The 16,802-nt window shown below is 39.0% G+C and overlaps 1 protein-coding gene across 1 annotated transcript; it reads left to right on the top strand.

Annotated features, from left to right (window-relative positions):
• Positions 1-11,943: 11,943 nt before the first annotated feature.
• On the top strand, positions 11,944-16,541 carry LOC140835300 (uncharacterized). Its single transcript, XM_073200790.1, has 5 exons — positions 11,944-12,162; positions 12,283-13,069; positions 15,323-15,760; positions 16,038-16,132; positions 16,527-16,541. Exons 1-5 carry the CDS (start codon positions 11,944-11,946, stop codon positions 16,539-16,541), a joined length of 1,554 nt encoding a protein of 517 aa, XP_073056891.1.
• Positions 16,542-16,802: the final 261 nt, after the last annotated feature.

The following is a 16,802-nucleotide window of genomic DNA, read 5'->3' as shown; positions in this document are numbered from 1 at the left end:
ATGTTGGACAGAACTGGTGGCGCCCGAGCGGTGAGAAATGACCGCCCGAGCGACAAAGTCCAATAAGAAAACATTTTGGACAGAAGATGTGGCGCCCGAGCGGTAGTTTATGACCGCCCGAGCGCCAAAGAGGAAGGGTGAGGACAGAGAGTACCACGCCCGAGCGGCACATTATCACCGCCCGAGCGCCAATGTGTATCTCGGAAGGAGTTGGACAGGTAATGCCGCGCTCGAGCGGTAGATTATTACTGCCCGAGCGCCGACCAAAGTGCATGAAAAATGAACACGTTTCATTAACCGAGCAAAGGAATATATATATATACGAAAATCCTTCAGAATATTGTTACGAAAGAAAGAAGGAAGCTCGAGAAGGTTTACTGTTTATGTGTTGAAAATCCTTACGCCTTTCGGAGAAATCCGTCCGTCTGAATTGTAAACCGACTTCGGTACTGTAATCCTATCGACGTAGGCTACACTTTGACGTAAGTTTTGCTACGTTTTGACATGCTTTGAAATTATGATATTGTCAGAATTGAATAGGATTCATATATGATGTTCTTGACATGTTAGACATCATAGAATCGAAGTCAGGTTAAGAAACGGACTGATTATGGAATTGTTATGAATTTTTAGGGTATATTGATTTATACCGGACAGATTTGGATTATGAATCGATTACATTTTATATTGGATATGGGTTATAGATTGTAATTGATAGATGTTGAGATGGTATTGACGGGAATAGTGAAATGATACTGTTATGCCGTTGATTTTGAATTAAATTCAGATTGATCAGATTGTTATCGATTTGGGAGGTATATTGATATGAGATTATTGATATTGTGATTACCAGACATACTGTGAATTCAGGACTTCGACTGAGCAGGAAACCGAGACTGCAACGAAAGGTATAAGTCAATGTGGTATTGGGAGATGGACTTGAGTCGGTTTAGACTTGGGTTTCCCTAAATCACATACTTTATGTTATTGCATGGATATTTGCATTACATTGATTAATGTACTTGTTCTCTTGTATTTAGATGACAGGTATTAGACAAGTTGTCTTGTGACAGAAGTGCCGGATAGTGGTGGTATCGCCACGGCACATTGCACTATGTCTCAAGATAGGATGCTAGCGATAGAGCTACAGTCCTTGACGGTTAGGTTAGGACACTGGATGTTTGGTTATATCGAGTAATGGAATATATTACGGAATTCGATATAGGAACACCATATTTGGTTATATCGAGTAAAGGGTATTGGAATTCTTCTATTACGGAATTCGATATAGGAATACCAGGGCACTGGTTATATCGAGTAATAGAGATTATGGTTCCATCCTTTACGGAATTCGATATAGGAATACCACATCTGGAAACCGGGATCCCTAGACTAGGATTGAGTCTAGTCTGAATTATGAGTAATGTCGACAGTTTCATTTGATATTGTTTATGTTTCAGATTTTGATACATATTCATGTTACCTGATTACATGCTTTATAGTTGTTTATATGATTGCATGTTTCATTGATTTATACTGGGGATTATATTCTCACCGGTATATCCGGCTGTTGTCTTGTCTGTATGTGTACTTGACAACAGGTGGGACAGGTCCAGGGTCGAGGAGATGAAGAGCTAGATCGTGATTAGAGTGGTGGCACCGGACTTGGACTAGATGTAGAGTTAAACACTTGACTTTAGTTTCAAACCCTGGTTTGAATAAATGTTGAAATACAGGATTTGTATTTTATATACTGATATGTATATATGTTGTATATCACTACGTTCCGCAGTTTAAAAAAAAAAAAAAATTTAGACCCTGTTTTATTATTGATTAATTAGTCCCAATGATGATTAAGAATTTGATTAGCGTCCGGGTACCCACAAGTGTCATACCTCGAGACCGAAATTTGTCGACGCCGGGGTTGTTCAACAATTACATAATCGTACAACAACAAAAGTTAAAGAAGCGAAAAATAAAATAAATTTTAAGATCCGTTTTGATTCACCTCTTGGGTACCGGTACCAACCCCGAAATCGGTTTTATTCTTCCTCTTTTGATTTATTTTGGGATGGTAGAGTAAGGGGGTTATATGATCATTACTCAATAAGCGGAGTCCGTTCGAACATATACATAACAATTTCCATAATTTCGGAAATAGCATGTCATAGCATATGTTAGAGTAGATGCCCTGCAAGCCAACGGTTGGCTAGGGAATTTATTGACTCAAGTGAAATAAACAATCTTTATTTTAATATAATTTAACTTTTTATGGTCTTGTTATACTTTATCTGTATACCCATGCAATCAGCATAGATAAAGTCCTTGATTATGCTTTAATACAAATGAATCGTAATTCGATGTTGAAACTCATTTGTAAACATTGCATATTCTAAATTCGTTCCTAGTCGATTCAGCCGCCTAAAACAGGGATAAAGGCCGCTTGAGCTCGAGACTAGCATCTGTGATGTTGTGTACTGCGTTTCTTAGTAAGGGCATAGAGATGTCCAAACATACAGATGGGTAGTCATATGATGATTATACCGAACAACCCTCCCTCGGACTTTCCAAGTGGTTATCATTCATCGAGAGGATAAGTCCGTGGTTATGATTGTACATCATTAGTCCTTACGACCCGGGACAACACTGAGGCTCTATATGTTAGGGCTGTGCTTTGACTCGTTTACCGACTCCAGGAGAGTCATCAGGTGGCGAGGTTGGGTACAGTTGCGACACATATAGGAGCCACTGCATTGTAGTCGGGGATTCACCGCTCACCTACGGGTGTGGATATCCTATGTGATCTGATGTAATAATAGTGCATGGAATCTCTGGCCAGAGTATGAGATGTACATTGGAGAAGGAGTTCTCCAATAGTACACGCGATACCACTATTATATGTAACACATAGTTATCGAATTAATATGCAACCCTCGATGAACCAATGGTTGCGGATTCGATCGGGATATTTGAGATGAAGGGACCGTACTGTACGTTAATCATAATCGACTGGTTCTTGCAGGCACTATCAGTGATACCTAGGGGATCATGGGGCGATGCTACTAGACGCTCTTACCATGATCCGATGGGTGCAATCAGAAATGAGTTCTGACATTCTTGATCAAGGTGTTGATGAAAAGAATGGGGCTAACTAGGGTAAGCCCGAATAAAGGATTATGTCCTGAATCACAAAGAGTTGTGAACCCACGGCTAGCTGTATCCCTGAACCATTGAGGGTCACACAAGCACTGGATCGTTTGTTCCCGTTTGAGAGAATAAAATTCAAGGTGTTGAATTTATATTATTATAGTAAATTCAAGTAGTTGAATTTATGATAATTAAATTTTGAGAGAAAAAATTCAAGGAGTTGAATTTTTAAAATTTTGAGAATATAATTTATTAAACTCAAAAGTTGAGTTTATTAAATATTAAATTTTGGAGGTGATAAAATTCAAGGAGTTGAATTTATAATAAATTCAAATGTTGAATTTATAATAGATTTAATTTATTAAGCTCAAAAATTGAGTTTATTAAATATTAAATTAAAATTGGTGGGAAGTATGTTTAAGGCTTGTAGGAGTACAAGTCTAATATACTAAATAATGAAAGTTCTTAATGGACTTTGATTAATTAATTAAACTAGTTGGACTAGCTCAATTAATTAATCAAGTCTATTAATGTTAATTATGATTATTATGTTATGACTTAATTATAAAAGGGAATAATCAAGCCATAACCCTAGACACCACAAGACACCAATTTTTGAGAGTTGAGAATAGGAATTCAAAAGACTTTCGGCTATGAGATAGCATGCAATTTTAGAATCTTTTATTGACTTAATTAATTAGATTAATTAAGTTAAGAAATGATTAGAAAATAATAATGATGATTTTGATTTTTAATTTGGAGATAATCATCCGAAAGTTTTTTTCCTTCCAACAAACATAATCCTCCAAATATATTTAGTTTACTTAATTAATTAGATTAATTAAGTAAAGGATAATAAAAGATTTATTTTAGATTTCTTTATTCTCAATTTTTTGCATAAGATTCATTGGAGAGTTTCAAGTTTTTGCAAGACTCCTTTTTTCGGCTCTCCCACATTTGAAAAAAAAAAATAATTTTGTGCTCTCAAAAGTTTTGAACAAAAAGCGTGTTCTATCTCTTCGCAAAAATCTTCTGTACTTTCTAGTGCAAGTTAGAAGAGGAACAAGCAATCCGGTCGTGGACCTGATTCGAAGCAGATCGAAGAACGTTCGTAGGGATTTACAACAAGAGCTACGTCCGCTAATACCGGAGTAGTTGGTGTCAAGTGAAATTATTCACCAAAGGTATTTTCTAAACATCCTATGTTTATTTATGATAAAATCATACGAGCGTCCAAATATATTTTTATTGTCAAAATAAAATAAAATTTTAAACTTCCGCTGCGTTTGGGCGTGTAGAGAACCTGGATCCAACAGTAGTATCAGAGCCAGGTTTTCTAAATCGTATGGTTTTGATATATTGAATAATTTATTTCTAACCACACAAGAAAATTTTTCAGGAAATTTAGCACCACGAAAATTTATTTTTCGAGATTTTCGAAAAAAAAAAAAAAAAAATTAATCTGCCCGGAACTGTTCCGGGCAGTCCGTGCGCGCAGGGCCGCGCACGGCAGCGCGCAGCGTGCGCGCAGGCGTCCAGCGCTAGCGCAGGCGCCGGACGCCTGCGCGCACAGCCCTAGCGCAGGCGTGGGACGCCTGTGTGCACCGCGCTAGCGCAGGCGTGCGACGCCTGCGCGGAAACCTGATTCGATTGGAGTCATAGCCATCCAAGACTAAAGCTGCTTCGATATTCCTTTCCTATCATCATGAATTCTAGCATCGTCATGAATTGCCGGTATAGCCAGCTAAGCTAGAGAGGGCCCTGCCGCTGCCCGGGAGCGTCTAGGGATGCGCGCTGAATAATGGGCTTGAATTGTTTGGGCGTACGGTGCGATTTTCTGATTTTTCAAATTTTTGGGTAAAATTGATATTTTTGAAAATTGGTTCAATTTTTATTTGGAAAATTGATTTTTAGAAAATTAATAATTTTCTTGTGAAATAAATAATTAGAATATGATTTTAATTATTTATGGTAAAAATGAGTTTTTTTACAAGAAATCAATTATTATTGATTTAATTGGAAATTAAATAAAGGGGTTTATTTAATTTATTAAATTCTTTAATAATTGTGGTGGTTTGTGATAAATTATTAGATATATGATTTATCAATTAATTAAATTGTTTAATTAAATTGTTGTTAATATTTGATATTAAATGCATGAAGGATGATCGAGAGCCTTGACCAATGTGTTAGGTGTATGTTAGGATATTTTACTGTTTTTTTATTCATTTTTATAACATTTGATATTATTAAAGTGGGCCTGGTTTATGGCCCGTTCCCACCCCCATGAGATGTATCCCTTATGTGCCATGGCTATTCAAATGTAATAATTAGAAATAGTGGGAGATCAAGACTGGAAGATGGTGGGCCCGATGATCAAGACGAAGACGTAAAAAATATTGGAAGCTTTTGTAATAAGTTGCATTTGCATCCCTGCATTCACCTAGGTTGGACGTGGATCCATGTATGGCTCACATGGATCTAATAGTGTTGGCGATCGATCATCCTTATTTATTGTTGAATGTGATATTATGATATATATATGCGATATATAGTAGTATGCATGTATGTATATTATTAGATAATATAGTTGCATGAATCCGGCAAACATACAAACTCGTGGCACGCGATTTTTAAATTAAATTGATGAGACAATTTTAAAATTAAAATCCCTCATTTTGAATATGATTCAAAATTTATATCGAACCGAATAAGTAAAAATTAAAAGAGTTTAATTTTTCCTTGCCTTCCATCAACCGTGGTTGCATGTTGATCGCTACCCGCGGACAGTGTCTGGCTCATATTATTGGGGAGGCCTGTACGCCGGAAAGCTGTGACTTCCACCGGACATATGATGTGAATTGAGTGGAACTCTCATGACTTCGGCTCATATTATTGGGGGAACTCATGGCGACCGTCTACTACAATTCAACATTGATGGGTTGGTTTGACACGCGAAAATAAACGACGTCATATTATTGCGTCCTTATTAAACGTGAGGCAAAACACGCGGAGGTTGCATAGGGATGCAATTGGATTCTACCTTTTAGAAATTATAATTGGCTGATATTATTCGGGATTATAATTGGCTAATTGGACTCTACGTGCCAACTAAAGAAATACGATTTCTCTTTTTCATCAGAGGGTGGTGGAAATGTCAAAATAGTGGGAGGGAGTTTTATAAAATAAAAATCCATATTTTATATCTTAAAATTATTTTAAAGTAATCAGCAACCATTATTCTGTTTCCGTATCAGTATATTTTCGATTTCGTCACGTAATCAATTTTTATTATTAACAAGCTAATCGAATCTAATTTTCAAGACTGGTTGGGAAAATTGTTCTGAATTCGGAGAAAATGACATACACACTAATGTCAGTCTTGTTGAACTGACAATGCATGCAAGATGGTAGGACCATAGTATGCAAGCTAAAGTGTAACATGCTCGCTTCTATGCCAAATGAACTGTAGGGACAGTTTGAGAAAATGTTGAATGCTGCTGACATTCGAATACACATGCAAGAGTTGCATAGTGCATGAAACTCGTACAGTGATGCACACCACTTTTAAAAGCTCATTACTACACGAATGCAAGATGGGGCTTTGGTCCATGAACGTGGTGTATATATGATTGGGTTTAATGAGAAAGTGGTGGGCCTGGAATAGGTGATTCCTAACAAGTTACTTCATGACAATCAATTTGTTGTTATTCTCTTTCTCATTTGACGGGTTTATGTTGAACTTCAATTTGAATAAAATTGATGATAGCCTTGAAGAGCTATTCAACATGCTTATGACTTATGAAGTCATAATAAAATAGGAAAATGTTGTTTCCTAGTTGGGCTTGTTGACATGAACAAAAGTGGCCCGCAATGTAAGGGAAAGAAATGTTCTGCCCCTCACAAGAAAAACCCAATAAGAGGCAAACTCCGAAAGACACTTAAAAGGCCTACAAAGCCCGATAAGTCAGAACATATTTCACTGCAAGAAGTCCGGACATAAGAAGTTATATGCGCCAGAAATGTTCTGGAAATGATGAATGAATGTCCAAGTAAACAGGATTTCAACAACAAACAAAAGAAAGTGTGGGGACCCGGGCTCTAATTCTTTTCTTTGGGATTAAAACGGATCATTAATATAAAAAGTGGGTCAAATTTTTGCTTTTACATTAACTCAAATGAAAGCTAACATAAGAAGTCTCTATGTTATTCAACAACATAATATACAAACATAAGATACAAATATGTCTGGTTCCAAACCATATTCGACAACTAGTAATTAAATACAGTACATGCCAAAAGTACAACTACTAGTTCTTCTGCTATGCCCGAGATCACCACGCTATGTCCATCTCTCATCCTCTGCGTGACCCAGATCCTGCCCCACCTGTTGTTATGCACACATACAGACATAACAACAGCCGGAAAACCGGTGAGAACAAATCCCAGTATAAACATGTATACATGCATATAACCAATCATAACATATAAAACATGCTATTATGAATAATGTACATATGCACATGTAATGCGAATCAAATCATGTCTGGACTCGACTCGACTATAACTCTAGGGATCCCGGTGTGAATAAGACGTCACTACCTACCCTCCAATCGGGGTAATGTACGTCTCATTCCTAGACTTCGGCCTGAGCTGTATCAACGGCGGCAATAAGAGTAATACCTACTCCTATGCTGAGATACACCGAAACGTCTAGCTATTTGACAATGCCTGTCAAAGACTCTCCTATCTTAGATGCAATGAATATCAATATGTAAACAAAGTATAATCATATTCATATCTGAATATCACACTGATCATACATGCTTGAATACAATTCTGAAATCAAAGTATAAACATGTTAAAAGATTGAATATAATGCTATACACAATTCATAAACATGTTACAATATATCTAATAATACTAGTATGTGATTTTGGTTGGGAAACTCAAATAATATCTTATTTGAGTTACATCTCCCCAAACAAAACATGACTTATACCTTTCGTCGCACAATCGCTGTCACGATCGCCAAACTGAATCTGAAATGGAAATGTTGATATACAATCTATCAATCTCTAATCTAAATCAACACATATCCAAATCACTACGTGATCTCGATACAATTTGACGGCATAACGACGTAATTCTCGATACCGGTCAATCCAATTCTTAACAGATATCAACACTATCTCATTCTCCATCATTCTCATTCATAATCCAATACAATATCCATTTAAAACACAATAATTCTGCCCCAATAATTCATAAACCATACTGAAATTCATAGGAAATGCATATGATATCATTTCTTTGATCCGTTTACAAATATATCATGCTCAATACGTCAAGAACACAATATAACTATCATATTCTAATTTCCCAAACATCTGAATTTCGAAACCTGTTGAAATTACATAAAACTTACATCACTTTGTAGCCTTTGATGAGAGGAGTCCAAATCTATACTTAGATTTTAGTTTGGATAAGAAAATCTTGCACTAATTAACTTTGAATTGAAAGAACCTTTCTTCTCCCTTGAATCTCTCTCTCTCTCTCTCTCGGTTTGGCTTCTGAAATGGCAAGGAATAGAGAAAACTCTATATATATTGTAAGGTCCAAATTAAGACGACGTAATCCAACTGCATGCAAGTCTAGAAATTATGAAAAATGAGTAATTTATTCTATTTGCCATTAAATTATGTGACGTACATGCTTATTATGATTTTATTTTCATTGCTGCATGAAAATACATTTTTTTAAAAGGTTTGTTCAGGTGACGATCGAGGAACGGAGACCGGGGGCTGTTTAATGTGAAAAATGTTTTATTTAAATAATTAATTTATAATTATTTAATTTAGGGGAGTTGTTTCTTATTCTTTTTGAAATCAAGAATTTTTAAGGTGATTTTATATGCCGGGACTAATTTTTATCGGTGTTGGAATTTTTTTTTTAAAAAAAAAAAACTCGATCTTTTAGCGGTCCGGCTATTTAATTCACTAATTAATTTTATTATGAAAACTTTTTTTAAATTTTTGTTTAGGCCTAGCTTGTACTAGTGGGCTTAATTAATCCTATCTAGCCTTAAGCCTTTTTAATCTTTTTGTTAGCTTATAATCTAGATTAAAAAGAATAACCTAAACCTAAGCTCTCACTCTCACACTCTCACGGCCGCCCAGTTTATTTGACAACAAAAGAAAAGAAAAATTCTCTCGGCAGATTCATCTCCCGGCCGTGAGTTTGAGCCTTGTCCTTCTCGGTTTTGAGAGCGTATAGCCTCGGTTCCTCTCCGTTCGTCGTCGTCGTCGGTATATCGTGCGTTTATTACCCAAAGGCATGCCAATATCTTCCTTTTTATCTTCCAATACACCATATATCGATGGCCGTATGCATGTGTATAAGTTATGAAATTTTAGTACGGTTTTTACGTATTCGTGTGGCGATCTAACGTTTTATATGCCGATTCATGTTTTACATGTTATAGGGACTGCCATGACGATTAGAGTGTGATCAGGAAAGCCTTCACAAATTTTAAAAACAACCAAACCATGTCTAGGTCATGAACAACCGATTCAGAAAACAGAAAAAGGGGCGGGCTTGGCTGCTGTCTAGGTTGCGTTCGGTTTTCACGATTTTTGTGTGAGACTTGGACGTGGCTCGGATCAGGACACTGCCAGGGGTCGTCTTGAGGATGGGTGAGAGTCCTAGCATGGCTAGGACTCGACCCAAGGGCTCGGGAAAGAGTCCTAGCGCAGCTAGGACTCCACCCGAGAGCCCTGCACAGCTTTGTGCAGGGTTCGCCCCTTCCTGGTCAGGGCAAGCTCGTTGCTGGGGGGCACGGGCTGTGCAAGGGTGGTCCATTAGGGTCCTTAGGAGGTGCACATCACGTGGGTTCAGGGGCTGGGTCGTCGGGTGAGGGTCTAGCCACCAAATCATAGGATCCATGCACTTGGTCTTCTCGGCCAGTTTATGTGCACCATGGGAGGGTTCGTTTTTGTTGGTTTGGGCTGGAATCTTAGTGAACTTAGAGTCCAGTAGGGTACTATGACATGTTGGGCAAGTTTTGGTTCGATATGGTTCGGGGGTAACTCGATAAAATTAGGAGATGGCTCGGGGTTGAAATTCGAGTGTCAAAATGAGTTTTAAAAATAAAGAAAATTGGAAAAAAAAAACGGCTCACGAGGGTCGGGTCATGGTCCATAAAAGCTAAATTAATATAAAAAGACTAAATTTAGAATTTAGGAATTTTATATTAAAGTTTGGTATTTTTCGAGATTAAAACACCGTTAAAATATCTATTAAAAGATAAATTGAAAAGTCTAGGTTTTAAGCCAAATAAAATTACGAGAAAATTTTTATAAGCTTAAATATTTATTTGGGACATGTTAGAGTCATGAAATCAAGAAAATAGTCGATTTTGTAAAAAGTCGAGTCCAGGGGTAAAACGGTCTTTTTACACCAGAAATTAGTAACGGTCATGGCAGTGCCCTAAATGCAGTTTTTATGATATTATGTGCATTTTTAAATGCTTATGAATTGTTCATGATTTATTTATGATTTATTTTAAATGTCCATGAAATTTTATAATTAAAATTGACATTTAAAATACATTGTGCATTCTTGGTTTCAAAAGAAAATATATTCATGCATAATTTTATAAGGTGATGAAAACATGAAAATATTGATGAAAGTGAAGTAATTGTGACTATGAGGAATTCAGGAATTGAGGTTATGATCAAGATTAGGCCAAGGCTCAGTTGACGATTTTGTGTCGCTGATGTCCCCGCCGCCCAGTACTGTGGTTTCACATAGATGGTACCATCGTTATGTCATGTCATGTCATGTCACGTCAGGAAAGTCACAATTAACGATCTGAATTCAATCAAGAAAATATAATATTACGATCATTAAAGGAATCATGTCATGTTATCACGTCATGTTATTATATCATGTTATCATGTCACGTTATGATCAATGAAAAGGTAAGGGTTCAGGTCATGTCATGCATATCACGAAAATGTTATTTTAAGTACAAATAATTTCACTGCTCCATGTGATTTTATATCTATTACTCGTTACAAAGATTTGGTATGTTGAGTCTTTAGACTCACTAGGTGTGTTGGATGCAGGTGGGGTTGAGAGAGGTCTTGACGTATGAGATGACTGGGCTGAAGGTGCACACAACCCGAGGACCAGCGCTTCTACTGTTTTTCCGCACTCATGATTATGGATTACGATTTTACGTTAAAAGATTTTTAAAACCATTTATTCATGCTTTAGAGTGGTTTTGGAGAGGAAATACGTTTCACGGTTAGTGCTTTTTAGGTTTGGTAACTCATGCGATTATTTTATTTTATGACGATTGCAATTGATTTTTAAATGCTAGCTAGCGAATATTCTAGAACATGGGCAGAAATATTTTTATTAAAATATTTTTCAAGGACCGAAATTTCAAAAAAAAAAAAATTCTAGTACATTTTAAACACAAGAACATGGGACGTTTCAGTTGGTATCAGAGCCGTGGTTCCTGTATAGGGTTGTGCCACCATCAGCGCCGGAAAGATCAGTCGTCAAGACTCCAGTTTGTAAGTTTTTACATGCTTTACATGATTCAATATGATGTTACCTGCATGATTACGTGAATGATATGCTTACACCCCATGTTTACGAGTTTTATGATTATTATGCCTTATATGCTTATAATTGCTAATTAAATCACGATATGTCACATGATTAGAAAACATAGATTTAATTGCATTTTGGTTACGTTAGATTTTGGAAAAATGTTCAGATAAAATGCCTCCACGTCGTGCCCCTGCCAGTGGAAACCAAGAGGAAAACAGCGTTAACCATCAAGGAAATAACCAAGGGAATGGACCACCACCACCACCACCATCAGATGCTGCTACTCGAGCTCTTGAGGGAATGGCTCGTTTATTTGAACAACAATTACAGCAGCAGCAGTTGCAGCAGCAGCAGCTGCAGTTGCAGTTACAGCAGTTACAGCAGCAGCAGGTCCAGCAGGCTCCCAGGCCAGCGCAGGATATTTATGATCAGTTCCGGAGGCTAGGGCCAAAGGAATTTTCTGGCACCACTGATCCATTTGCTGCTGAGAGCTGGATACGTTCTTTGGAGGTACATTTTCGCTATCTGAATATGGGTGATGCCGACCGTGTGAGGTGCACCACCTACTTGTTAAGGGATGATGCTTCACTGTGGTGGGAAGGGGTCGAGCATGGTGTTAACCTTGCTACTATTACTTGGCCTCAATTCAAAGACATTTTCTATGAGAAGTATTTTACGGCGGATGCCAGAGGCCGACTGAAGAGAGAGTTTATGAGCCTCCGTCAGGGAGACTTGTCTGTTGCAGATTATGTGAAGAAATTCGATCGGGGTTGTCACTTTGTACCCCTTATTGCTAGAGACCCAGCAGAAAAGCTTAGGCACTTTATGGATGGTCTCCGCCCTACTCTGCGTAACAATGTTATGATGATGAATCCAGTGGATTATGCTGCTGCCACTGCATATGCCTTCAGGTCTGAGCAATCTTTGAGGGAGATTGATTTTGAAATTCAGCGTAAAAGACAACAGCACAATAATAACAGTCAGCCAAACAAGAGGCAGAATTCAGGTCCATCTAGACCTCAAGGGCCTCAAAAGCCCCAGGGTCAAAACAGGAATCGAGGACAGCAGAGGCCACAAAATCAAGGAGCACCACCGCCTGCTGAGAGGCCACTGTGCAAGGAATGTAACCGACCGCATGCGGGCAAGTGTGAATGGGGTTCCTACAAGTGTTTCTATTGCAAAGAGAGTGGGCACAAGGCTATTGATTGCCCAAAGAAGAAGGCACCTACAACAGGACGAGTTTATGTTATGAATGCTGAAGAAGCTGAGGAGGAAGCAGACACTACTCTTATCACAGGTAACCTAGTCATTTAACATTTTTATATTGCCTATTCTTGCATGAAATGTTAAATTGGTTACCAGAATTGATTTGGGAAGCAAGACTTGACCTAGCGGAACTTAGGTTGCATGTTCTATTTAGATGGATTTAAGTTATAATTTTTATGCAATTTCCGATTTTAGAGGGTTGATTGTGCAAATTCGAAAAACTTAAGGACTAGGATGTGAATTCCAAGAAATTTTAGGGACCAAATCGAAAAGTTGCGAAATTATTTGGGCCAAATTGCAATTATCCAAAATTGGGGGACTAGAATTCAAGAAAATCGAAAATATAAGGGCTAAAATACAATTTTCATGAAATGCTTAAGCTCAACATGCAATCTTCATATGATTTTGGGAAATTAATGATAGTAAAATCCTTAAGCCTCAACTCGAAAAGATTTAAAAGACATCTTTCACCGCAGGAGGATCATCATTCTAGGTGTAGCTACCTATGCATTGCTAGATTCAGGAGCTACACATTCCTTCATATCTGAAACCTTCATCAAAAGACTGAATATTACTCCTCAAGATATGGGTTTGGGTTTCAAAGTTTCGATTCCATCCGGTGAACAGATGCTCACGTCAAAAATTGTCAAGGGTCTGGAGCTTCGTTTATTCAAAGATGTAGTTCGGGCAGATCTCATTGTGCTCCCTATGCCCGAATTCGATATTATACTTGGGATGGATTGGTTATCAGTGAATGGAGCTTCGATTGATTTCAGGCAACGATCAGTGTCTATCCGACCGCCTAGTGGTAAACCTTTTGTTTTTGAGGCGGCAAGGAACAAGCAAATGCCGCACATTATCTCCTGCTTATGTGCGAGGAAGCTTATTAAGCGAGGATGCTCAGCTTATCTAGCATGTGTCACTACTGCACATGAGCCTACCAGCCAGCAGCTTGAGGATATTGATATTGTGAGAGAATTCCCTAGCGTCTTTCCCGAAGACGTTTCCGGCGTTCCGCCCGATCGTGAGGTGGAATTCTCTATTGATCTAGTGCCGGGCACGGTTCCTATATCAAAAGCACCCTATCGTCTAGCACCTGCAGAAATGAAAGAATTGAAAGATCAGATACAGGACTTGTTAGACAAGGGTTTCATTCGCCCTAGTTACTCTCCATGGGGCGCATCGGTATTGTTTGTGAAAAAGAAAGATGGTAGTATGCGTCTGTGCATCGATTATCGAGAGCTCAATAGGGTCACTATCAAAAACAAGTATCCACTGCCAAGAATCGAGGATTTATTTGACCAACTGCAAGGAGCATCGATTTTCTCTAAGATTGATCTGCGTTCGGGATACCATCAGTTGAAAGTGAAAGAAGCAGATGTCCATAAGACAGCATTCAGAACTAGATATGGGCACTATGAGTTTATGGTCATGCCATTCGGGTTGACCAATGCGCCAGCGATCTTCATGGATCTCATGAATCGCGTATTTCAGCCGTATCTGGATCAGTTTATTATTGTCTTCATCGACGACATATTGATCTATTCCAAGAGCAGAGAGGAGCATAGCCGCCATCTGAGAACTGCACTGCAAGTACTGTTAGACAGGAAACTTTTTGCTAAATTCAGTAAGTGCGAGTTTTGGCTCGATAGAGTGGCGTTTTTAGGCCACATCATTTCCAGCAGTGGAGTGGAAGTCGATCCAAGTAAGGTAGAGGCAGTGAAAGAATGGCCAGTGCCGAAGAGTGTCACCGAGATTCGCAGTTTCTTGGGGCTAGCTGGCTATTATTGCAAGTTCATTCAGGGGTTCTCATCTATAGCAGTACCCATGACCGCCTTGACAAAGAAGAATGCAAAGTTTGTATGGGGACCCGAGTGTCAAGACAGTTTTGACAAGTTGAAGCAAGCCTTGATATCCGCGCCAGTGTTATCTATGCCATCGGGGCAAGGGGTGTATGTTCTTTACACCGACGCTTCTAAGCTTGGTTTGGGTGCAGTTCTGATGCAAAACGACCGAGTTATTGCCTATGCATCGCGACAGTTGAAGATTCATGAAAAGAACTACCCTACGCATGATCTTGAGCTTGCAGCAGTAGTCTTCGCACTGAAAGTTTGGAGACACTACCTTTATGGGGAGAAGTGCAAGATATTCACTGATCATAAGAGTTTGAAGTACTTCTTCACCCAAAAGGAGTTGAACATGAGACAGCGCAGATGGCTTGAGTTAGTAAAGGACTACGACTGTGAAATTAGCTACCATCCGGGAAAAGCTAATGTTGTGGCAGATGCGTTGAGTAGAAAAGCTGCAGTTATTACTCAATTATCTCTTCAGAGACCGTTGCAGTCCGAGATACAGCAGTTTGAGCTTACAGTCTATGCCAGGGGCGAGGCCCCTAATCTTGCCACACTCTCAGTACAGTCGACTTTGAGGGATAGAATCCGAGAGAGTCAGTCCAATGATGAACAGTTGCAAAAGTGGAGAGCTAGAGATGAGGCCAAGGGCCGGAACTTGTATTCAGTGGTGGATGGTTTAGTTCGCTATCGAGATCGTCTATGGGTTCCTAGCGACAATTCTTTGCGAGAGCTAATTATGAAGGAAGCCCATGACTCGCCATATTCCATTCACCCGGGAACTACGAACATGTTCAAGGATTTGCAGTTGTTATACTGGTGGCCAGGGATGAAGAGGGACATTCTGAGATTTGTGTCCGAGTGTTTGACTTGTCAGCAAGTCAAGGCCGAGCATCAGCGACCGGCAGGGAAAATGAAGTCACTCCCTATTCCCGAGTGGAAATGGGAAAACATCACTATGGACTTTGTAGTGGGACTGCCGAAGACGGTTAAGGGTTTGAATGCCATTTGGGTGATAGTTGATCGTCTTACGAAATCAGCTCATTTTCTGCCTATTAAGACGACATTCACCATGGTTCAGTTTACAGAGTTGTATATTCGAGAGGTAGTTCGCCTGCATGGGATTCCAGTTTCTATTGTTTCTGACAGGGATCCGAGATTCACGTCCTCTTTCTGGAAAAGTCTACATGCAACGATGGGGACCAAGCTACTATTCAGTACAGCGTTCCACCCTCAAACCGATGGTCAGTCGGAGAGAGTTATTCAGACTTTGGAGGACCTTCTGCGAGCTTGTGTTATCGATTTCCAAGGCAGTTGGGAATCGAGGTTACCTCTAGTGGAGTTCGCCTACAATAACAGCTTCCAATCATCAATTGGGATGGCTCCTTTTGAGGCACTCTATGGAAGGAGATGTAGATCTCCTATTCATTGGGACGAGGTTGGAGAAAGAAGGGTTCTTGGTCCGGATGTTATTGAAGAGACAGCGGAGTTGGTAGTCAAAATTCGTGAGAGAATGAAGACTGCACAAAGCCGACAGAAGAGTTATGCGGACAAGAGACGAAGGGACTTAGAGTTTGCTGTGGGCGACCACGTGTTTGTGAAAATAGCACCTATGAAGGGTGTTATGCGCTTTGGCAGGAAAGGCAAGCTTAGTCCAAGGTTTATAGGTCCGTTTGAGGTATTGGAGAGGATTGGGACACTAGCCTATAGAGTGGCGTTGCCACCAGCACTTTCAGGAGTTCACAACGTGTTCCATGTCTCTATGCTTCGAAAATACATGTCTAATCCATCGCATGTACTCAATTATGAGCCTCTTCAGCTAACTCCACACATGACTTATGAGGAAAAACCTGTCCAGATCTTAGCGCGTCAAGAGAGAAGACTGCGTAATAAAGTCATTCCAATGGTCAAAGT

Source organism: Primulina eburnea, chromosome 6, assembly GCF_022965805.1.
Source record: "Primulina eburnea isolate SZY01 chromosome 6, ASM2296580v1, whole genome shotgun sequence".
NCBI lineage: Eukaryota > Viridiplantae > Streptophyta > Magnoliopsida > Lamiales > Gesneriaceae > Primulina > Primulina eburnea.
The sequence above is the reverse complement of the archived record's forward strand: the minus strand, read 5'-3'. Positions and strand labels throughout refer to the sequence as shown.